The sequence below is a fragment of the Mastomys coucha genome, unplaced genomic scaffold, assembly GCF_008632895.1.
Source record: "Mastomys coucha isolate ucsf_1 unplaced genomic scaffold, UCSF_Mcou_1 pScaffold21, whole genome shotgun sequence".
Classification (NCBI taxonomy): Eukaryota; Metazoa; Chordata; class Mammalia; order Rodentia; family Muridae; genus Mastomys; species Mastomys coucha.
This window is the reverse complement of record NW_022196904.1, coordinates 161,949,021-161,974,696: the sequence shown is the minus strand read 5'-3', so window position 1 is coordinate 161,974,696 and position 25,676 is coordinate 161,949,021. Positions and strand designations below refer to the sequence as shown.

The window sequence follows — 25,676 nt, the reverse complement described above, 5'->3', positions numbered from 1 at the left end:
CAAGCAACAAGGCTTTGATTGGTCCCTGTTAATGGTGACACCACCCATATTGAGTAGTGAAGGTATACTCTAATAAATACATGGTTCCATTTTTCACATAAAGTCAGAGTTATCATATCCCACTAAACTCAGATTTGTAAACATCCATCCTTATACCTTCATTTAGTTTTATATCCAGGTGAAGAAAATCTGTGTATACTTACAGGGCCTTGGCTCCAAATGTCCTGACTATGAATGCAGTTCTGCCAGTTGGTAGTTCAGTGAACTTAGATAACACCTGTGTGTACATAGTTTCAGCTTTGGTTTTACCAGTTTACCTGATTGGTTATATTAAATCCACTTATACCAAGTTTAATTTTGTGAAAAGACAGAACTTTCTAAAGCAACTTGTCCCTACTTGACATAGACTACCACCCAGGGTAGGAAGAATAATGGGAAGGCCCTCAAGAGCACAGGGGGATGCTAGGACGGTGAGGCGGGAGTGAGTGGGTGGGTAGGGGAGCATCCTCATAGAGGCAGGGGGAGAGGAATGGGACAGCAGACTTGCAGAGGGACAACATTTGAAATGTAAATAAATAAAATAACCGATAACAAATGCTAAGTCATTGACACAGCCTCCTTTAGGATCACAGTAATTCTACAGCAATTGCTACTATTGTCTTTGGCAAGAATTATGGCTTCCAGCAGATATGTAACTGGCCCAAGAGTCAAAAGGCTAAGATGGGTGAGAATTAGAACCTAGACCTGTGGCCCTCTTTCTACCCTGTGCAGAACTGAAAAGTCCGTGTTATCAATAAAGAAAACAATGTGTAAGTTGGATATCTGAGCTGCCAAGGATTCTCTTTGTTATCTGGATAACACTACATTTTCTCTCTCCTTGGAAAGTTTAGAATTTTATTCTTCTCACAACAGCTCATTTGTCATTCCACCTTCTTGGTCTGTCCAGATTCCTTTTAGAAGTAAGTTCCTACTTTTATTTTTAATTATGAACTACAACTGAATTCATTTGTACCATACCAATCTACCATTGTAAGGAGCTTCACAGAGAGACAAACTAGAGGGTCTTTGGCTGTGGTAGCTGTTTTCATGTTATGCTCTTTTCCCCTTTAACTGGTCACAGATTCATAAACACAAACCGCACTGTTTGATGTGTCCACTCATTTCCTCCTGACATATTAAGTCTTCTCAGACTGAATTCATACAACATTGTGTACAGACAAGTCATGTATTGACTCACTAAATCTGTAGATGAAGAAGCAAAGGGTTCAGAATTCTAGAAGGAGTGAGCTATGCTTCAGCCAAGACTTGCCATGTTATTTCTCTGAGGCTTTGTTTGGGTCTGAATGATGTTGCTGGTGAGTGTTGCTGAGGGGTCCCAGTGCTTGCGAACACTCAGTGAGTGTTCCCTTTACTACTGTTAACTGACCATCTCCATCGTGGCCCTCTCTCACCTCACTAGTCCCCCTTTTGAATCTCTTGTAAGCATCTCTGTGGCCCACATAAGAGAAGGTATTGGAAGAATCCAGCCTTCTCCATAGGCACAGGAGAGCCGTCTGGGCTGCATGGGATGCAAGCTCACTATATTGCTCTTCAGTGGACACAACCAAGGAATAAGAATTAAAATCTAAGGAGATCAGTGCCACCAAGCTTGATGGAAGAAGGAAAAAGGGGTTTTCAAAAATCTTGGGGGGGGACTTAGTTTTATATATTTTACTTTATTTTATATACTTTGTTAACTGGAGGCAAAGAAAATATTGCAAAATAAAATAGCAGTTATGACATGTGCCTCTCCAGTCCCAGCAGGGACCAGGGTTAATCGCTAAACTTAACCCTAGAAATGTTTGTGGATGAGGACTGTAAAGAGGATAAAGTCCCAGATGATTATGTGATCATACTTCGCCACCAGCATATGAAATAGAATTGAAAAGAAAATTAGACATTTTTGATAGAGAACAACTTAGTATTATACTCTGACTCATTATATGAAATAAAATGAAGCACAAATTGTTCAAATTCCTATGGACACAAAATTAATTTGTGATGTAGTTAGTTGAAACTAATATGATCCAGCACAGTGAGATTTGAGGATGGTTGTCCCTTGTGGCTTGAAAACTCTGCCCTTCTAGCAAGGACATCCCCTGTGTGACCTAGGTGGTAGTTGGGACTCATTTGGGTCCTCTACGAACCTGTTAGTTTTAGGACAATGATTCAGTCTGGCATATTAAGCCTGAAGGTTCTCACTCATATGTCCTTTCTGCCTGTCTTTAAGGTCCAGTTGAAAAGTGAAGAATCCAAAACATTTGCAATGAAGATCCTCAAGAAACGCCACATTGTGGACACAAGACAGCAGGAACACATCCGCTCAGAGAAGCAGATCATGCAGGGGGCTCATTCTGACTTCATTGTGAGGTAAAGGCACACCCCTGACAATGAATGTACCAGCTCCACATGGCAAACCAACTGTAGCTCTCTCTTTCATGGTGTTCACCCTTAGTGTATTTATTTCATGTTCACACACACACACACACACACACACACACACTTGAAAAGATTGTTTGGTTTTCTAAGAATAAAATGATATTTTTTAAAAGAATCATATTCTCATGTTCTTGAAAAGGGATATTTTTCACAAAATAGATATCAACTCTTAGCATTTCATTTCTATCATAGCTTGAGAACACAGGAAACAAATACCAGAATCAGACTAGTTAGTATTAATTTTTTTTTGAAGAATTTATTTCTGTGTATGTGTGGAGTATACATGTGTTCATGTGCATGTGTTCACACATGTGTATGGAGGTGTACAGGTATTCACCTACACATTCATTCTACACACACATATGTAGAAGCCAAATACTGATGCCTGTGTTTTCTTCAGCCACTCGGCACCTTATTTTTTGTGACATGGTCTCTCACTGAACCACGGGCTCATTTCCTGGACTGGCTGTCCAGTGAGGTCCAGGGTTCTGCCTCCCTCCAACCACTGAGACGAGGCTTATAGATGTTTTTTTCTTTTCTTTTCTTTTTTTATGAAATGGCAGCTAGTCTGTCCACTTCAGTGTTTTCATAGCACTAATATTATGATGATGGAGAGTTTTTATATGCAGAAGAAATGTTTATAGGTAATTTGCCAGTAACATAGAAAGTTAAGATATAAATTTAAGTAACTATTCACAACCTATATTTATGAAAAATGATATACTTTATATCTACATACTATGTGCTTGTGACCACTAAGTTTTGCTCAAGGCCATGACTGAAATATCAGCCCAGTCAAGGAACTCTCACATGCACACCTGTTTGGACTAGTCCACTCTGGAAGCGTCTAGTACCATAGCTCATCAGAATCATCCGTGGGGATGCTAGCTTCCTTTGGACATGAGTGCCCTTCATTCCCATCGCAAAATTTCGAGACTGGCGAGTCAAAAGACTGCAGGCTGAGCACTTGTGTTTATGATAGGGACATCGTAAACTATCTCTTTTATCCGTTTTGAAATATTGAATGCAATATTGTCAACTATGCAAGTGGAACACCAGAATGTAGTACTCTGTTGTCTGTGTAACTTTGTACTACAAATATGTGATATGAGTGCTTAATGCTCTGGTTTAACTTTTTTTTTTCAGTTGTGTTTTTCTTTTTTTTTTTTTAATTTATTTAATTAGATATATTCTTTATTTACATTTCAAATGTTATCCCCTTTTCTGGTTTCCCCTCCAACAAAATCCCTATCTCATCCCTCCTCCCCCTGCTCACCAACCCACCCACTCCCACTTCCTGGCCCTGGCACTCCCCTACACTGGCGCATCGAACCTTCTCAGGACTAACGGCCTCTCCTCCCATTGATGTCCCACAAGGCCATCCTCTGCTACATATGCAGCTGGATCCATGGGTCCCTCCATGTGTAGTCTTTGGTTGCTGGTTTAGTCCCTGAGAGCTCTGAGAGTACTGGTTGGTTGATATTGTTGTTCGTCCTATGGGGCTGCAAGCTCCTTCAGCTCCTTCAGTCCTTTCTCTAGCTCCTCCATTGGGGACCTTGTGCTCAGTCCAATGGTTGGCTGAGAGCATCCACCTCTGTATTAAACATTGCATATATGCACTAAAACACCTTATTGTAGCATATATATATTCATATATATGAATATGTATATTTATACATGTATGTATATATATGCTTTTCAATTAAATAAATAATCTACCAACCATAAAAATGACTGTTTTAAAAGATACTAATGTTCATCCTTTTGTCTGCCTGCTCATTGTTCACAGGCTGTACAGGACATTTAAAGACAGCAAATACTTGTATATGCTGATGGAAGCATGCCTGGGCGGAGAGCTCTGGACTATTCTCAGGGACAGGTAGGAGACTTAAATCTTTTCTGCCGTGTTTCTGAAAACAGTGACTCAGGATGATCTACAAAAAGAAGGCATTGTTAGCGCACATACAATAACACTGATATTTCACAAATGCTTATAGTTTCCATTGCAAACATGAGGCCTTGCCAATGGCATATAGAATTTACCATAAGGTATGTAAAACTTTGTAACTAGTGGTGTAGGTTGAGTCCACCTTACGAATGATCAGTAGGATTGTCTATGCATCACCCAGGCCTTAGCGAGCTGCGATGGCTTTAACCTGGGTGACTGGGAATGGCATCATAACTGTAGTCTGGGTTACCTGTCGCTTTAATTGCACTATAGTTTTAGATGTTCACCCTTTCTACTTTTTTCTCTATCTCTTGTGGCTCTGCTTTGAAAACCAACATGAGTTTACTCCATTGTCTTTTAAAGACTGCTGACTCTAATGGGAAAATTAATCCACTTGTTTGCACCTTTTCACATAGACAATTTGATTTGCCCTTCTGCTCTTCCTTGGGAGGTAAAGTTTGTCTAGAGAGTACAGAGTTGTTTCTCTGAATCATTTTTTTTAATACAATCTCTCCCACTGAGATACATCCCCAAATATTGGGTTTTTGCAAAGGGTCTATGTATTCCAAGCTAGCTGCTTTGGACCTTTGATTCCTGTTCCACTGCCTTCGGAGTGCTGGTATGGTAGGCATGTGATGTTGTCTTTTCATTTTTAGAAAACACATCTTTATAAAAAATTATTTTCTTATTTTTTTTCCAGCCTTGCTTTCAAGTTCTTCTCCACTGGATAACCACCACTCCCACATTTAACTAGAGATAGCTCTGCGATTCCTGTGTACCATCTGAATTCTTAAATAGTTGGGGTTTTGTTTTGTCTTTTAGATAGACCAGCTTAGAACAGGAGGTTCTTTACAAACTCTTGACTTAAGTCCTTCTTCCTAATGCTACCCCATCCACTCAGGCCTGTGGTCCCAGTGGTCTTACTCACATATGTTAAATTTATCACTTTCTGTTATGTTACAATCTAATATAGTAGTGCTTTGTTTGATGTGTTAACTACAGGTTAAAATGAAGCATACAAAGAACTCCTGTTACTGATACAGGATCAGGTCCACATCTGTACTAAGCTACCATATCACTGCACATTACTGTAATGTTGTTAGTTAATAACTGAGGCATGATTTGTGGGGTAGGCATGATGATAGCAGCCTTGGATATACTCTGATAAATAGGATAGATGTGGTCCCACTCCTCAAGATTTGCTGACTATTCCAAAAAGTTAATGTTTTGATCAGTGAATTAGCACCTAACATTCTTCATGTCGTTCTACATTTTCAATTTGCTACTGTGTGTGAAACCTTTGACCTACTTTCTGTTCATTGAAATGGGAGGTTTGTAGGTAGAATTAAACAGGAAAGTATAATAAGCTGTACAGAAGAGAGACCAGCTATACTCTCAGAGCTCTGTAAAATTGGTATTAAGTCCCTTTATAGCCAGGCAGTGGTGGTGCATGCCTTTAATCCCAGCACTTGGGAGGCAGAGGCAGGCAGATTTCTGAGTTTGAGGCCAGCCTGGTCTACAGAGTGAGTTCCAGGACAGCCAGGGCTACACAGAAAAACCCTGTCTTGAAAAACCAAAAAAAAAAAAAAAAAAAAAAAAAAAAAAAAAAAAGTTCCTTTATTAGAATAGTAATCACAATAATAGCACTAAAACTCAGCCTGTAATTGTAAGATGTGTCCACTCATCAATATTCAGTTGACTTTTGTAAGGAAATAGCACCTCATATTTTTTCTCAAGCAACTTGAGATTACAGTTTGTCTGGTCACATGTGACAGACTGGATTTCTGAGTAAGCTACCCTCTGACTCAGCAGGATAACAAAGGGTGACTGTGAAGAATTTAGTTCCCTTGGGAGAATTGGGTGGATAGACAATAACAGTGCACATTCATTCCTCTATCTCCGGGGGCTGCATTCTGATCTTCCCTTATCTCTCCCCTGTGTCATCCTTGAGTTCTGAGTACATGGTTGCTCTGTAGCCCTAGGGAACTTGATATGCATGACTGGGATTAATGTAGAAAAACAAAGGCTGTTTAGCTGATATATTCCAAAAATTTGAAGCCCCACATGAAAACTATGGGACCATTACTTGGAAAGCTATTTTAAGTATAGACTTGGACCCATTTCCCTCCCTCACCCTCCTCCTTCTCACTCTCTGTCTCTCTGTCTCTCTATCTCTCTGTCTCTATCTGTGTGTGTGTGTGTGTGTGTGTGTGTGTGTGTGTGTGTGTGTGTAATCTTACTCTTTTATTCTACATATATTTATTTTGCCTTCTCAATAAAATGCTGGGAGCCAAGTCTGTTAGCTCATTCCTATAACTCCAGCTACTCAGGAGGCTAAGGGGAGAATTCCAAAGTTTAAAGTCACTCTAGGCAATCTTAATGATTCCTTGCCTCGATTATTAAAAAATAAAATAAAATAAAAAGTAGCTTTGGATGTAGCCCAGTAGTAGAGCCCTTGCATAGCATATAAAGATTTCAAATTTCAAACATTGTGATGAGAAAAAAAAAATAATGAACAAACAAGCAGAAAAGAGTTTGGTCAGTTTATTCCCTTGTCCTCTTGTGTCCAAGGAAAGCCGAGGTAAGGAAAACCCTACGCTACTAGTATACACGATGTGCATATGAGACTATTGGAGAGCAGGCTCATTTGACATTATTCTTTGCTGACAGAAGCCTTAGAGCTTTAGCACAGGAAGAAGTCCCTGAAACCAATTTGGGCATCCTCTTCCTTTAACTGTTGGCTGTGATGAGCATCTCCTGCTTCTCCAGTTGTTTTCATCAGCACAGAAAAAGAACACACAGCAGTTCTGTTGCTGCTGCTGCTGCTGCTGTCAGTGAAAATAAAACCCTGGGGAAACAATTCCATGTTCAAGAGCAAGGATAAGGACCCAAGTTGAAACCCCAGGATCCCTATCAAAAGCTAAGCATGGCCATTTGTGCCTGAACCCCTAGTGCTTGGATGAAGGAGGAATAACAGGATCACTGGAGTTTTCTGGTCACCTGCCTCAGTTTGACTTCAGAGAGACCCCCATCTCAGGAAATAGAGTGACAGAGCAGGACACACAACTTCTGTCTGTATATAGGGTGTATACAATGAGGCACACACATGTACATATGCCATATACATATACTACATGTGCACATGCACACAAACACATACAGACAGAGAGAGACAGAGAGAGAGAGAGAGACAGCGAGTGAGAGAGAGAGATGAGAATTAAGTAGACGCTACATTCTACATGCAGGCAAGATTTAAGGACTATTAAACAGACCTAAGCTAAATACTGGAGTATTGCTTATGCCTCATATTTCCCAGGTTTATTCTTTTGTAGATATTATAATTTATCATCTAGTCCATGATATTTTTTTCTTCCAAAAGTTCTATTTTGTTCTTTGGAAAGTACAAATTATATTTTATATAACAAGTACAAATTATATTTTATTCACTTTCCCTCTATCACCTAAAAAATTCATAACTCCTGAAACTTTTAAAAATATAATTAGCTAATATAATAAATATTTATTAGTATTTACATATCCAGTGGGATATAACAAAAGCACACTAGCATGTTAATAGGATATAGCACACAGCATATATATGAGTATATATGCTCATGAATATGAGTATGTGGTATATATTTTAATCTAGTGAACCTGCATGTTATTAGCTTTTTTATTTGTTTGCTCATTTTCTTTCTCAATTTTGTTCTGAATAACTTAAGTATCTCAGAAATCATGATTTTCAAGTCACACGCAACCTAAATTTCTCATCCCATGCCTTCCTGGATAGAGTTTATTATGATCCTGACTATTTTTGTGGAGGGCGATTATTTAATTTCTGCTCTGGTGACCTAAGAGATGGCACTGATTAAAGGTATTTCCAAAAAATGAGTCGGTCTACCCAATAGACTGCTCACCCCACTTTATAATGGGTCATAACCCTGCATATTGTAACCCTGCAGATTTATGTGCTCACTAATGATTGCTGCCTGGCCTCATCTGATAAGATACTTGTTTTTGTATCTATTGATCTGAGTACAGGGTCCCCATTGAAGGAGTTAGAGAAAGGACCAATGGAGCTGAGGGGTTTGCAGCCCCTTAGGACGAACAACTATGAACTAACTAGTACCCTCAGAGCTCCCAGGGTCTCAACCACCAACCAAGGACTGCACATGGAGGGGTCTGATTGTTCTGGCAGCATGTGTATAGTAGAGGATTTGATCATCAATAGGAGGAGAAGAGCTCAGCCCTGTGAAGGTTCTGTGCCCCAGTGTAGGGGAATGCCAGGGCCAGAAAGTGGGAGAGGGCGGGGTGGCAGGCATGGGGAGGGGGGAGGCAACAAGGGTTTGTTTTTGTTGTTTTTGTTTGTTTCTTTGTTTTTTGGAGGGGAAACTAGGAATGGAGAAATTTACATGTAAATGAAGAAAATATCTAAGAAAGAAAGAAAGAAAGAAAGAAGGAAAGAAAGAAAAGAAAAGAAAGATACTTGTCTTTGTTACACTCAGGATCCAGTTTATAATAAACTGAGTAAATACTGTGATTAAATTTTAATTCATATTTACACACACACACACACACACACACACACACCCTCTACTTCTATCAAATTGTTGTTTTATGCCATTTAGCTAAAGCAACAGCTCCCAAGGAGCACGTGAGAGCCTGTTCCCATAGTTTGACTTGAAGTGATAGCACTGTCAAAGCACAATTTACCATTTCAAAGAGCTACAGAGAATAAACAGTTTCTTTCTTTGAGCAGCTTTCTAAACCAGCTGGTAAAATAAGCTTTCACTTCTGTTTAGATCCAATTGCCATTGGCATTACCAATTCTAATTGTAATGTTTTATTTTCAGTCACTCTAATGCTATGCTCTGTGACTGCTTTCAGGGACCTTGATCAAATATTTAATGGCGCTACAATATGCTCCTGATACATTGTTTGCATGTGCTTGTAATATTAACCTTTCAAAGGGTGAGACTAAAATTCCCTTAAACCTTTAAAAATAAGTTTCAAATATACTTATATGTGTTATATACTCAATATAGATTGTTGAAAGAACTAGAAACCAACCTTCTAGAATGTTCTAAAGTCCAAAACGGCTCAGAACCAGGATAGGTACCTCTGGAGAAAGAAAGTAATTGATCTCTGGATTCAAACAAGCCATTCAGTGTGAAATCTCCTAAAACCCCATTCATAGACTGTTTTGATTAGCATTACTCTGGAATGTTTTATGTTCAGGGAAATTGAAGTCATATAACAGAAGCATGTACGTATGCTAACTCGTTAAAGGAAAGCATGTGTTTTCAAAGAAATGTTCTATTCTTGGTAGACAAACATGCTAAAACTTTATTAAGTGCAAAGGAGAAAAGGAATTCAGAATAATGCTCTAATCCCTTTCTAGTCCCCAGGACTGTAGTTTTTTTGTTTTTTTGTTTTTTTGTTTTTTTATCTGACTAGGTTATCTACTTGTTAGAGGGCAGCTATAGCCTAAGGAACACCATTCACTCCCTGCTATGGATGTGGTTCTTTCCAGAGACCCTTTCTTGCCTCCTTTGAAATTCACAGTTGTGTTACTCAGAAATCACTGAGATGGTGGTTTCTCGGTGATGAGCTAAAGTTCTGATATTTAGAGTAGATGTCACCATTCCTAGAGCTTAGTTTAATCTTGAATATTATTTATAAAAGATTTGTGTTTGAGCTAAGGGCTCTCTAAGTTCAGGCTGGCTTCTTGCCTCAGCCTCCCAGGTACTGGGTTTACAGTTATATGCTATCCTGCCTCCTTTATTTGTGTTTGTTTTAGTAACTACCCAGGGGATATAAACGGTAACTGAGTCTGTACAGCTGAATGTACTGTTTCTAAATACAAAGGTCCTGCAAGGCATCTGCGCTAGCCTTGGATTTGAAGATGAATTTCGTAAATATGTAGCAATATCCCCCTGCTCAGTTTGTTAGACTTCGCTCTTCAGTTTTTAAAAAGTACCATCAAAATGCAAGCAGGCATCAAGGACCTGCCAGTGAGCAAGCTCCTGCCCCATTGTTTACGGACACTACCTGAAGTTGTAGTAGCTCCTGTTTCATCATCACAGCTTTGTCAAGAGCTGATCAAGTTCATGGTAACAGCCATAAATTCTGAAGTCATTCAATGGAACCTCAGGACTTGAGAAAGGAGTAAAAGAGCATGCTTATCGTAAGTCCAGGGCATAAACAAATACAAAGCCTCTGCTCTAGAGACCAGGAATGAGCTTAGAGCTATCTTTTATTATTATTATAGTTAATAAAGTTGCATGTTTATATATAGACACACACATACAGATGAGACAGACGAGAGACAGAAAGAAGATGTGTTCTTGGTCAATGTTAGAATTTAATAGTTCCTTCCAGTGACGTTTTTTCTTCTAGTTGTATTTTATTCCATTCTTCCTACTGATGCAAAGGCAATGGTATAGAGGATAGATACTGTCTGTCTTAATGTGGAAGACTCAGAGACCTAACATGGTGGGTGAGATGACATAAGCAGTGTTACAGCTCTATGACATGGTTCTCTGGTTTCTCTTTCATTATCACATTCACAAGAACAATACCTATACCCTTTAGAAAGATCCATAAATAAATGGGGTAAATTCATGAACAAATCCATATATTTAAGTTCATATGGGTATGTATGCTTGCTATGGAAGGTGAATAACCCCTGTTTAATATAACTTCTCCTTGGGGCTAGAGATGTAGTTAAATGGTATAAGACTTGCCTAGTATACGTGAAGAACTGGGATTGGTTCCAAATAACAAAGAATGAACAATTAATTAATTAATCAGATAATCTCTCATGTGATAAGCAAACTGTCAGTAAACATGTGCTAATATCAGACTCATTCTATCACCCTCCGCTTGGACTCTGCGTTTTTTATACAGCAGTGGGCTCCTTAGAGGAAGCCACAAAATCCATGAAAGTTAGTGTGCTACGGATCCCTTCTTGAGCCTTTCAGGAAGCTGGATTTAACTGTCCCACTCATAATGGCAAAGAATTCTTTGGCTTGATCCTTAGATGCTTTTAAAAACCTAATGGAATGGAAATCATGTAATATGGATCCAGTTAGACATTAGTCTCTGAGCAAACTTTGGTGCAGAAATATAATGAACTTGCATACACACGAATGCCTGGAGAAGGAATCTCTCATACAGTGCTCGTTCTATTTTCCATTTTCAGGGGTTCATTTGAAGATTCGACAACCAGATTTTACACAGCATGTGTAGTAGAAGCGTTTGCCTATCTGCATTCCAAAGGAATCATTTACAGGGACCTCAAGCCAGAAAATCTCATCCTAGATCATCGAGGTTATGCCAAACTGGTCAGTGTGTTTCACATATGGGTTGTGTCCTGAAGTTTAAAAGTTCTTCGTTCATTTGTTAACAGAAAAATCTATTTTCCATCCCAATGTTATAAATTCTTAAAAGCAGTGTTAGCATTGGAACTTTTAATTAAAATATATCTCAAATTATGTAAAGTATTATGAAAAATTAAATTGGCGAGGTTTGAATTAATAATAGCCCCACAAAGCATGTGTTCTAACAAATGTTAGAAAATGCCCTTGTTGGCATATATTCATAGAGCTGAAAGCATTTATATATATATATATATATATAAATTTCTTTCATTTAAAAATATATATATACATATATATATATTTCTTTCATTTAAAAATGTTCAACTTCTAAGAGCTCTGGGTCTATTGGTGCTTGTTTCTAGTTGTAAACTTTTGGAATTGCTACCTACTCATGAATTTTAGATACATCCAAATCAATACCATGTAACTGTTTGCATCTAAACCAAATCACTTTACAAAAAGGAGGCTTTCTGTATTTGCAGCTCCTTCAAAATGTTCCACAAAAAGGAGATAGATTTTGTTTTATCTGCTTGTTTACCCGGGGTAAATGTTGCTCTCTTCAGTGTGTTGTTCAGCTCCTACAAAAGTAAACCTTCTTTTGTATATTCAATACTTGAGCTATGACCTTCATAGCATCCAAGAAGATGCATGTATATTCTGTGAAAACTTTTATGATGATCCATCTGACCTCTGCCTCTTTAAAAGAGAAATTCTTTCTTTATGCCATAACCACTATTGGCAAAGAAGGAAAAAAAGTAGGGAAAAATGAGCAGTGTTTAAGAAATAAGCTTTTCTTTTAGTGATTTCAATTTTATCCATGTTCAGGTTTCACTTTCTCATTGGAACTGAATTTGAACAGGGCATCTGTGTCTGCAACATACACAATTCCTTTTAGAAGGCAGGACTGTAATGAATTATTTTTGTTTATTGGCATCATCAGTGTAGTTATTGAAATACAAATTACTCTACAACTTGATCATGAATAGCTCAAGTGTCCTGCTTTCTCTTTTCCTAGGTTGACTTTGGCTTTGCAAAGAAAATAGGATTTGGAAAGAAAACATGGACTTTTTGTGGGACTCCAGAATACGTAGCCCCAGAAATCATCCTGAACAAAGGCCATGACATTTCAGCTGACTACTGGTCACTAGGAATTCTGATGTATGAGCTTCTGACTGGCAGGTATGGACATTTGCAGGGAGCTGTGACTGACTGTAGACCTCAGACAGCTGTGCACGCCTGCCTTTGACACTCTGATTAGATGATCTTACAAACATCTCACCATACCATGGGATTCAACTTATTTATGCAGATAGAAAACCACAGATTCAGCAAGCAAGCAGCAAAGTAGGTCCCAAGAGTGCAACCAACTCAATAACCAATTTTAATCTTGCCATCACTGTCTTTGTGTGTATGTGTGTGTGTGTGTGTGTGTGTGTGTGTGTGTGTGTGTGTGTGTGTGTGATAAAGAGAGATTAAATTTCCTTGAGATTTATTGGACTAGTCATTTAGCTGAAAATATAGTATGAGAAATGATAACCATATGAAAAGTTTTAGGGTCAGATTTCCTTACAAGCAACAGGACCTGCTAGCAGGTTTTGTATCTAAATGAAATGTGAACTATTTGCTCATTATTTGTATAATATTATAATCAATGGGAATGGCACAGGGCATAAGATACATTATAAGTTTCCCAAGAAATAATATGAAAGAAAAAAATGGACCACCATAATATGAGCTAAAGACATTGAGTAACAGTGGCATTGCAAACCTTGGAGTTCAGAAGAGACTTCTGTAAGATGTAAGACTGTGTCAGAACCCTGCAGGAAGATAGAATGTAGATGCAGAGAGAAAGGCAAAAGGCATTTTAAGCATGGATTTCCTCAAAAAACATTTTTTAAATAAAACTAAGGTATGATTCAGAAATCTCCCTATCAGATACTGCCATCGGCAGGATGTAATAACACCATGATGTGTCTGAGGCTAATTTTCCAAACTCATTGTTAAGAAATAATTATCTTGATATCAGAACCACAAAAGCAGGATGTGTGTTGTTGGCCATGAAAGGATTAGGGGTCCAGTCAGGATCAGCCTTTTCTTCAGCACCTTTAATGCTAAAAGGCAGCATATCAATAACCATGTGGTTCCAACAAAGAAAAGGCTATAGACTAAAAAATTTACACTGAATATTCCTAAAATAAGAACATGACATATAATGTGTCCACACATGCCTTTCTCACAAACACTAATTGACCAAGTCAACAACACGGTGAATCTGATTAAAGTGCCAATGAAAAGCTGGCAAATGGACTGGTGTTGTTTTACTTTAATTTATTAGAATTTAGATTAAGTAATTAAATGCTATTAAAGATAATGTAAATATTACACTCTTTAACCATTTTAATACCAATATATTAGATGAAGGAAGGAAAGGGATAGATTAGCTATTGGTATATTTGTTTTTCATCATTCAAATATAATAATTGCAGTATTTAGAACAATATTTTAGGAATTGCTATTATTGTTTAAAAAATGTTCAAAGTTTAGCATTTCTTTCAGTGTTACCCCTTCTTGAAGCAAAATTAAGTTGAACACACATCTGCATTTTAAAAGTTATATACTCGGCCGGGCGGTGGTGGCACATGCCTTTAATCCCAGCACTTGAGAGGCAGAGGCAGACAGATTTCTGAGTTCGAGGCCAGCCTGGTCTACAGAGTGAGTTCCAGGACAGCCAGGGCTACTCAGAGAAACCCTGTCTTGAAAAAGTTACATACTCTTCAGAAAAGAGCAGGCTTCCAAGAGACAACAACCAAACAGGACAAAACAAGATACAATAAGACAAGGCAAAAGTCCTCATATCAAGGCTGAACAAAGCAACCAAATAGCTGGATATATACCTGCTCCTGATGTTAGGAGTCCCACAGTACCACCAAGCTAACAGCTATAACATATATGCAGAGGACCTGGTACAGAGGGGAAGTGGATCTTGGGGGGAGAGACAGAGAGGAGAAAATAGGTAGAGTGGAGTGGGGAGGGGAAACTGTGGTTGGGATATACTGTATGAGAGAAGAATCTATTTCCAATGCTTAAAAATTTCAGAATACAAATTTAATATTTAATTAAAATGATTTTTGATTTTGTAATAGAACTCTTTTTTTTTTTTTTGGTTTTTTAAGACAGGGTTTCTCTGTTTGTCCCTACCTGTCCTGGAACTCATTCTGTAGTACAGGCTGGACTCAAACTCACAGAGAACAACTGTCTCTTCCTCCCAAGTGCTGAGATTAAAGGTGTGCACCACCACCACACAACTCTAATAGAATGCTTAAACTGATTAAAAATCTGAGAGAAAAGGCAGACAAATGTCTTATGGGGAGTATTTTAAATGATGATGTAACTTGACCATACATCCATCATAAATTTTACTAGATTTTTCTTCAAATCAGAAAATATAAAGCTACCTAAAATACAGTTCTTTTGAATCAAAGGTTGTACAGAATGGGTTTTGTGTTTTCTTTAATTATATCTTTTGAAAGTTTATTATTATGTCAGGAATATCAGCTTCAATAAAAAAAAATTATCATCTCTAAAAAAAGAAAAATAAATAAAAAGCATATACAATATAATTCTGTCTCTGATCATATATATAAATAATTTCATGAAATTGTGTTCATCAAATGATTATTAATATTTTGGGTCATTATATAACTTATTTTCTACTAAATAATATATAGAGTCATTAATATTTTAGCAAATACTTTGCATGCATCATCTCTAAAATTCACTAAAAACATCTCTAATAAATCATTTAGTTGTCTAAAATAAACATGAAGATAAAACCCACGAGTTAGAAAGTGCTAAATTAATCACAGAAGACTCAGGATTTGATTCTTCATTTCTGAAGCAAAATTAAAACTGGCAAGCCAACTTAAAAGAGTAAAAAAAAAAAATTCCATTCTGATACCACAAGAAGGGCAAGCACTAGGAGATTAAACAGAATTGCATTTAGGCATTTGAATGGCAATGTTGCATATTATTAATAATACACTAAAGTAAGTAGAAAGACACACACACAAGAGAAATACCATCACACCCTAAAAGTGAGGAATATGGACATGGGGGCCAAAAATAAAATAATTCATAAGATGTATTCCCCAAAGAGGTATAAACTCTACATTTAGAAAGTCATCTCAGAAGAAAGAATTTGCTAAGTATATGATAGTCACACAAGTTGTGCCCAGTAGGGCAGTGTGGAAGGCATGAGCATTCAGGAGACAGCATAGTAACCAAGCACAGGGGCAGGAGGGGCTCAAAGGACGGAGGGAGGGAAGAATGCACAAGCTGCTTCTACCAATGGCTTTGCTCAACAGTGACTTGTGCACTGTTAGTTTCTAACTCTCTTTCCATTGTTGTATTTAGTACAATTCCCTGCGTTAACGCTGACGTCATGCATGTGGCTGTGAGGACATGCATATGGGGACACTTTAATTCTTACTCAGAGAGTGAAAATACCATTTCTTCTACCTTCTTCCATGCCAGCCCACCTTTCTCAGGCCCAGATCCTATGAAAACCTACAATATCATACTGAGGGGGATTGACATGATAGAATTTCCAAAGAAGATTGCAAAAAATGCTGCTAATTTAATTAAAAAACTATGCAGGTAAGTGTTTGGAGAACATCATTTTTTAAGGGCTAACAATGTGAAAATATTCTGCTTTTTTCACATGACAATTATTTTGTTTTTAGGGACAACCCATCAGAGAGGTTAGGAAATTTGAAAAATGGAGTCAAAGACATTCAAAAACACAAGTAAGTGTTCTTTTTTTATATAACTTTAGATTTCAGAGTTCAGAAATTATAACAAATTCCCCAAGGTGGAAGTTTTTAGCTAGTGAATAGAACATTCAGAGAGAATGTTAGCCTTTTAAAAACCTTTATATATATATAAATTTATATATATATTTTAATATATATATATTTTATTTGGAAATTTGCTTATTAATATCCAGCAATTCACTGACTTAGTTTCTCTCAATTAACATTAACTAGTAGTTATATTTTTACCCCTTTGGAACAAAGAAAAAATATATAGATATAGTTAATTTTGAAATTCTATTCTTTGTTGGATAATAAAAAATTGATTTACTAAAACATTTATTTTTTAATTAAAGGCTATATATATGTATGTATATATATATTAGAGAGATCAAAAGAGACAGAGAGAGAGAGATTTCTGAGCATCAGTGGCACTGGGATGCAGGAGCTAGGGACACACCTTTACAATCTCATTTATAGTAACTGGAACTTTTCTTTAGGATATCTCTACTCAAGTAAAAATGGGATTCTTGACTTTGCTGAGGAAAGTCCTATGTTTCAGGTCAGGCAAAGATGAAACAGAGTTGTAGTTATTAGAAAGAGATTTCTATCATAAGCATAGGGTTGGATACAAAGAGAATCCTGAAAAAGACGTATGGGTGTGGCCTTCCCAAGATATGTGGGTGCCTTAACAGTAGCCACTTGTTCAGTTTTGGTGGCTGTTGGCTTTTTATCTTCAAGGATTGCTAAGAAACTTCTTTTTGCAAAAGAAATACCGTGGTTAGAATAGAAATCTGATAAATTAGAAATCCGAGTGGCCAGGATGACACAGGGGATGAAGGCATCTCAGCTTTCTGGTGAGACCTTTAGATAATTGTAGGTTTACAACGAGGAAACACCTGTTTCCTTGTTGATTTCAACAAGGAATCAAGCTGATTACTCACCATTTTAACAACTGTATAAAAGGAGCTTTGTCCCTATGTAGGTGATCTTCACAGCAAATGGTTAATTGGGATGTGGTTATGTGGTTCTTAACTCTGATGTAGCAGGAGCCTTTAACAAGACTCCAGAGTGAAACATTACTTCTCCTGTCTTTTTGGTTTTCTCTTTCTATCTTGTCTCAGTTTCCCCCTCTGAGACTTTAATTCCTTAGTCTTAATGGCACATAATGTTCATTCAAAGATATATATTCTAAAACTTCTTTACTGCTGAACAGGAATGCAGACATTAAACATTCAGCCAGCTAAAGTCTCAAGCTGTGATATCTAAGGACAAGAGATAAGAATCTGAGTTTGGGCATAGGAGGAGCATTGTCCCATGGAAATGATGAGAGCTAGCATGATTACCTGGGACAGTAAATGATATAAATGAGAAAGTATAACATAGAATGATATAGTTAGTATTAGCCACAGAACAACAGTGCCTCTTTATGCATGAGGTAATCTGACAACCATAGTGCTAGGGAATGAGTAAAACTTAAGTCAGAATCTGACCTAGAGTGTGCACAACACAGAGCCTAAAGTGTTAGATACAGATGCACTCCACTCTAATAGTGAACACACAGGTTCTCAAAATATCAAGGGTCACTGTCCTTATATTCCTTTTTAAAATCTTCAGTCTTTGAGAATCCCATATACATACACAATGACATATGATCATTGATCATAGCCACCCTCTGTTTACCCCTCCACTTTCAAAGTGAGAGCCTTTGGGCTGACATAAAACTTACCAGGAGTTGTATATGGAGAATGTGGCAAAACAGAACAGAACCATTCCAAGAAGAAATCCAGTGGTAGAACAAATTTTAAAAAACAAAACAAGAACATACTGAGGTTAGGACCGCTGAGTGTATTTGCTAACTGTGCCTGATTTGACACAATGCCAAACATGGAAATTTGTAAGTAGGACTTGTCTTGGCATTTAGGAAGTTGCAATATTTAAGATGGCTTGTTCATTTATTCCTTGAAGATGATGTTAAAGCTTTTCTGGATTTACAGACTTTAAGTACCATGCTATCACTGAGACTGGAGGGTCTCCACAGGGACAATTTTATTATACAATATAACATGTGGGTTCTCTCAGTCTGTGTGCAATCGAATCTCTCTCCACCCTGAGATTGTCAGCACACAGGGAGATATGTATATTCCTGACAGGGAAGCATTTGGGTAAGATCTCATCGTCAGTCTCCTCAGAATGTGCTGACCCCTTGTAATGACTTAGGGAAAGGTGCTTAGTTCTGCCTCCTGGGTAACTGGGTAGACAAAGCAGACCGGACATGTTAACTATTTGAATTGTAGACTTTATGATCCTTTAACCCCAAAGACATAAACAACTAGAACAGTTAATGCTTTTCATCCCAGGGGGAATGAGTCATGAAGTCCCTGAATGATTTCTGCTGGTCTGTTTGAAACAAGAGTTTTATGCTGCCTTAAGTTCACCAGTCATTTCCAGTCAGTCTGTGACCTGTGCCTTCTCTGCTTTGGTGTAAGATGGACTTACATTTGGTTCTGGCACAGCTCTACCAGAGCGATTTTTGCCTACCCACCAGCATGTGGTCACAGCTACCACAGGTTGTGAGTGTCAGCTTTTCATACACTATAGAGTGAGTCCAGCTGCTAAAGTAAGCTGTGAGTCTGGGGTTGTCCCTTACCTAGCTTTTAAGTAAGGAGTCATAATGCTGTATCTTATTCTACTACATAGAAGACACAGGGCTTTTCTAAACTGGTGATTCCCATAGCTGTGACTTAGGGTCATCCTTATCAATGCCACCCAAGTCTACTTAGTAAGTGATCCTAAATTGCTGCCTAAGGCAAGGAACAAAACCCCAATACTGAAAGGAATATTGAAAAATTTTACCTGTTCAGAGTTTTCTGGAACACTTCGATGTTGACTGCACACATCTAAGTGGAGACATTTATGAGGAAACCTTGGGCAACTTCCCTCTTCAAAGGCAGCCATCATAGGAGCTAAAAGCCCAGAATTCCCTTGGGAAGGTAGGAGTAGTTTAGGCTGCTGTCTGTGCACTTGTAGAACATCATTCCAGGCTTTGGAAGTCTCACCAGAAAAGACAAGTATTATTTTGATGGGCCTACTCTTTGGAATGACTTGTTCTTTCTGTCTGACACTTTCTTCGCCCTATTGAGCTAAACAACTACTGACTGATTATGTGATTAGTGGGGAGTTTCTTTTCTGGCCCTGCCTATTTGCTACTCTTTGTTCCTCCTGCAATTTAATGAGCATCTCTTCCTTTAGATTTAGTGATTTTCTTTTATGATTTTATTGAAAATCTATTCTATGCCTTTGACCTAGGTTTCTTCATCTAGAGCTATAATTTGTATCTTTGGTCTTTTTATAGTATCTCAGATTTCCTAAATGTCTTGTTCATGTGTGTGTGTGTATATGTGTGTGTGTGTATGTGTGTGTGTGTGTGTGTGTGTTTAGCTTAACATTTTCTTTGGCTGAGTGATATACTTCCTCTATCTTGTCTTCAAGATCTGATAATATCTCTTCCACATGGTCCACTCTTGCTGAGACTTTCCTGTGACCTTTTTAAAATTTTTCCTATTTCATTTGAGTTTTATATCATTTTGGATTCTCTTCAAAGACTCTATCTCTTTTCTAAATTTCATTTTCATATCTTGTTTTATTTTCATCGCTTCATTCAACTGTGTTTTCATGCTCCTCAGACATTTGCTTACATCCTATATGAGCTCCTTCAATATATTTATAATTGCTGTTTTGAAACTATCATCTTGTATATTAGCTTGGTTACTTTTCTCAGAGACCATTACAATGGGGATGGTGATTTCTGGAAGAGACATATTGTCTGGTTGTTCATAGTGTGTGTGTGTGTGTGTGTGTGTGTGTGTGTGTGTGTGTGTGTGTGTTTGTGTTTTCAGTGGGACCTAGGCATCTGTCGGCAGTTTAAGGTACAGATATCTCATCTCACCTTTCCTGGGTGGTATTTGGATGTCAGTTCACTGTTAGCCCAACTTTCTATGTTATAGACCAGCTGAATGGTTCTTGGTGTTTAGTCTTGGGGTTTCAGAAGTAATCCTAACTCAGCAAATGAGAATACCACTGTGAGTGTCTGAGGCTTGGGAGAATCTCTCTGCCAGTCTTGAGTTGTAGAGCCCTCCTAGGTTTCTGTAGGTGCTACCTGGGGTTGGAGGAGCTAGGATGACAGTGAAAGTAGGCAGTGCTCTCTAGGGGTAAGATATAGGACAGCACACCATGCTCAGGTTGAGATGGGTGGGGTGGGAGCCAGGTTGGGTAATCCTTATCTGGAGTTAGAAGTACAAGACCTTATGAACCCTAGGTGTCTTGGTAGTGGAGAGGCAGATTGTCCTTGGGAGTTTCTACCCAGAGTTCCAGGTCAAACTCCATACTGTGCCAGAGAAGGGTGATGTGTGCAATAAGCAAGTAGTTAAGAAGTATGGATTTGGAGGACCTACCTGGAGTTCAGGTCCAACTGTACACTCTGTGGGAGCAGTGTGTGGGAAGGGTAGCTAGTATGCAAGCAGTAAGAAGATGCACGATGGGACCTAGTGGAGCACAAAGTCACACTATATACAATGGGTATGGTGGCTGGTAGGCAGGCGGGTGTTTGGAACGGGCTTGAGAGATATACCAGAAATTCCAGGTTGGATTCCATATGATGCCAGGACAGAGTGGTGGGAAAGGTGACTAATAGGCAGACACATAGGGAGAATGGGTCTAGAGGAAGCTACATGAACTTATGAGTTGTATTCCACTAAGTGCAGTAAATAAAAAGGCTGATGGACAGGCCTGTTGTCCCCTGCTAGATTTAGGTAGTTCAGAGTCCAGCTGATAGGTAGGTCAATGGAAGGGTTCTTAGCGACCTGCCTGGAGCACTTAAGCAACTGGGTAGGATGACTAACAGGCAGGCAAATGTGTGGAATGGGTCTAGCAATCCTGTCTGGAGCTCTGGATTATACTCCAAGCAGCAGCAGGTAATGTGGCAGGTAGGGTAGCTGATAGTTGAGTGGACACAGAGGATTTAAGAAACCACCCTGGTGTTCCAGGTCAGTCTTATGCCAGGTGACTCTGTAAGTGAGATAGCTTATAAGCCAAGCAGGCTAAATGGGTATAGAATTCCTATTGGGAGCTCTATATTAGACTCGATGTGGTACCAGGTGGGGACAGGGGAATAGAGGGATAGGATGTAGAGTTGCTGATAGAATTGGGATTGTAGACTGGGCTAGGAGGTCCTAGTTGAAGTTCCAGGTCAGACTCCATGTTGCTTATGAGAGCAGGACCACAGTGGATACCTGGCAACTGGAAGGGCAGGTTGAGTTGGTGTGGGGAACATTCCTGGAGTTGTTCATCCAATCCCATGTGTTTTGGAAGATGCGTGTTGTGTGGGGTTCAAAAATTTCCCTATTACTTGAATGGATAGTCTGGCTCATAGGAGTGGTTCTTTCTTCTCTTTAGTACAGGCTGCCTTCATGGATAATGGCCTCCATCTTGGGAGTGATGTTCCTAGACTACAAAGATTTAAAACAGTGGCTTGACTCTGTGCTTTCCTGAGTGATTAATATGCTTAACTGCAGACATAACCAGGTGGCTCAAAGGAAAGAGTATCACTCCCAAGATGGAGGCCACTATCCACGAACAATCTTGTAAAACTATGACTAAGAGAGTGATCAACCAAACAGCTTTACCAAGACTGCCCAGTTATTTCTCTTGTTCTCTTCTTCTTATTTTCTACTTAAGTGTTATGTTCATGTCAGTATCCAAAAAGATAAACCCGGGGAACACTAGCCCCCCTATCTGTTTCTATAACATACATAGATCAAACCCCTCTCTCTAACCCTTGCCATTACAGTCTCTTCAACTGGCATAGTTGGGACAAATGACCATGCTTAGTCTTTCTCCTTCTCTTCCATAAGCCTACAGTTTTCTAGGAACCTCATTGATAAGATTTAGATCCCCTTGTGTAAGTCCTGTGAGTTAGCCACCATCTGCCTTATCAGATTGCAAGCCAAGGTATCCACGGAGCCACCTTATACACCCCCAAAAGAGAGCAACAGAGAATGACAGGAGATGTCTTAGCTAACTTTTTAGGTACAGCTTGAGCCACAAAAATTCTATATATGGCTATTGTTAAGACATATTTCACAGCATCTCTTGAGATGCTCATACCCATACTTGGGTGAATCTTATTTTTCACAAAAGTTTCTCTCTCTAGTAACCCCCATGCTGAAATCTATGGTAAATATCCTTTCCTAACAAATTCTAACTCTGCCATACACTGACTCATCTGAAGTTACTTTCTTCAATAAGGTCAAGAATCCCTTTTTCACCTTAGTAGAGGTCTTGGAAAGGCTACCTCAGGCTGTGACAGAGTAGGACTGGTCTCTGATCTTCTACCTCCGCCATACCTGGGATGTTGATTCACTGGCAAAGATGAGAAGTATTTGTAATGCACAGAGCTAAGCATATTAACATTTATTTAATTATGATATAGCAAGAACTTAGACATACAGACAAAAATTGAAATTACAAAAAGATGTATGATAAATTGGTGTGTGAATTTGGTAATTATACTTTAAGTGTAAAATTTTTAAATTAACACTTAAGTGTAAAATATTTTATAGATAAAATTAAAATTATAATTATAATTATTTGATATTTAATAATTATATTTATTATGTTATATATTTAATGTTTTATACATTTATATTTGTTATATATTTATTGTTATTAAATAATATTTAATAGTTATAAATATAAGATATAATTATTTTTAAATAGTTTTAAAATGTTTTAAATATTTGAAAAGTTTTCAACATTTATAAAATAAGCTAATTGAAAACATTCTGAGCCAGATGTGGTAGCACAGATCTGAAATGCCAACACATTGAACTGGAGGCAGGAGAATCCATAGTTCAAGGTCATTATCACTTACATCGCAAGTCTGAGGTCATCATGCTAGACTCCATGAGACCCTTTCTCAGGTGGAAAAACAAGATCAAAATTAAATCGAAGTAATGTCTAGTTCCATCACATGAAAGCATTTGCCTGGCTGCTTTCTACCACATAGCAAACGTTTTGGTGTGAGAATATTTGCGGAGAATGGCTGTCTCAATTGACTTTATCTTTGCTCCTTAGGTGGTTTGAGGGCTTTAATTGGGAAGGCTTAAGAAAAGGGACCTTGACACCTCCCATAATTCCGAGTGTAAGTAGACTTTTGGCTTATGAATGGTATGCTCTTGATGGTACTTTTTAACCAACAAAGACTTGTTATTTTTAGAGTCTTGTGATCAGATGACAAAAATCTATGAAGCACCATATTAAAATGATGATATATTCTAAAATTCAAACATACTACCAACAAGTCTAGGGCTTGTTACTATACATGTAATCTACTTTTATCTTTTTAAATTCTTCATCGGAATTCAAATTCACTTTATTCATGAATACATGTCAACTTTTGTTATGGTACATGTTAAAAATGTGCATCTACAGAGTATATAGAATTTACAGCGAGTGTTTCCAGTTTCATTTATACATCCATAACTACCCCAGCATGACTTTGAAGCCATCTGTCCTTTCCTCCTTATTAATATCTGTAAGGAGGTTCTGTTTTCCCAACAAAATTTATTTGGCAGGGGGTGGAAAGGCATGCTGTTAAAGAGCTACTTCACCATATGGACTGCGTACACTATATTAACTTAAAATAGACAACCGAATAAAGTTGTTTCTTCCACCTGAATCTGCCATCTGATATATCCCGCTGCATTTAGTAAATGGTGAAGGGAGTACTTTGTGGCTCTGTGAATTTTTTTCATATGCTTTGACTCTCTGGAATTAATTCAAGATTCTTTGTATACAGAAACATTTTCCTTTCTTCCAAGATTTACTTCTCCACTGATTGTTTTTCATTCAGGAAACAAAATAAAAATACTATACTCACATCTCACAGCATAGATCCCAATTACATTCAGGGGGTTTTGTCTTCAGCATAAGGGGAGAGTAAGAAACTAGAAGCCCCAAATACTTGATGTAAATTTTTCTCACTTAAATTTATTAGAGACCACTTTTATACAGTAGAATATTTAAAGGGTTTTGGTTGATGCCCTGAAGATTGGACTTAACCAGCCAATCTGTAAGAATTTAAAATAAATCTCTAAACTTCCATTACACTTAGAATCAACATATTTCTTAGAATTCTTTCATTATACCTTTTAAAATACACAATAAAAATTTCATGATATGCCTGCTTCTCTGGCTTTCTGCCATTCCACCTTCCTCTCTTATGCAGCCATCTTGGCCAGTTTATTAGCTCCAGAACATAGAATCTTTTTAGGGCCTTGATGTGTGCTATATCCTTTTTACTGAAAAATTATTAAGTTAAAATAATACTTTTGCAAAGAGATTTTCTATGACCACTTAAATTTTCATAGCACCTTCTACGTTTCTTCATGATGCTATGATTTTGTAATTCCTTACAGGTGTCTGTGATTATTTGTTTTATATACACAATTATTATTTGAATAATTATTATATTATATTATATTATTATTAAAATAATTATTATTTTAAATGACAGTCTAATTTCCCCCCTGGGTATAAGAAGAATTCCTGTTTCTAGCTCCTCAATTACTCAGAATTTAAAGCAAAACATTCATACTATATTTATAAATATATTTACAAATATATGATATATTTAATGATATATATATATATATATATATATATATGTAATTAAAACTTCAAACTCAGTGTCAGGTGTGGTGGCACACACCTTTAAATCCCAGTGCTCACACCTTTAATTCCAACACTTGGGAGGCAGAGGCAGGTGGCTGTCTGTGAGTTCAAGGCCAGCCTGGTCTACGTAGTGAGTCCAGGCAAGCAGAGGCTACCCAGTGAGATCCTGTCTCAAAACAATAGCACCACAATTCTAGTCCAGTGTAAGATGAAGATTTGTACATTTTCAAGATAAAATACTGCCTTTTCATAACCAGACTGAAATTCTGGCATTTCTAACAACATGAGTAGGGGAGGGAAGGCACTTTCTTCTTCTTTTCTCCT

The 25,676-nt window shown here is 37.9% G+C and overlaps 1 protein-coding gene across 2 annotated transcripts in view; it reads left to right on the top strand.

Moving 5' to 3' along the window:
* Nucleotides 1-25,676, top strand: part of Prkg1 (protein kinase cGMP-dependent 1) — a 1,194,975-nt gene that overhangs the window by 1,166,505 nt on the left and 2,794 nt on the right. For both annotated transcript variants that reach the window (XM_031390083.1, XM_031390082.1), the window contains exons 11-17: nt 2,270-2,409; nt 4,268-4,357; nt 11,631-11,772; nt 12,824-12,987; nt 16,342-16,464; nt 16,551-16,613; nt 23,754-23,820. In XM_031390083.1, the coding sequence (XP_031245943.1) occupies nt 2,270-2,409; nt 4,268-4,357; nt 11,631-11,772; nt 12,824-12,987; nt 16,342-16,464; nt 16,551-16,613; nt 23,754-23,820 (789 nt within the window). The remainder of the gene's footprint in view (nt 1-2,269; nt 2,410-4,267; nt 4,358-11,630; nt 11,773-12,823; nt 12,988-16,341; nt 16,465-16,550; nt 16,614-23,753; nt 23,821-25,676) is intronic.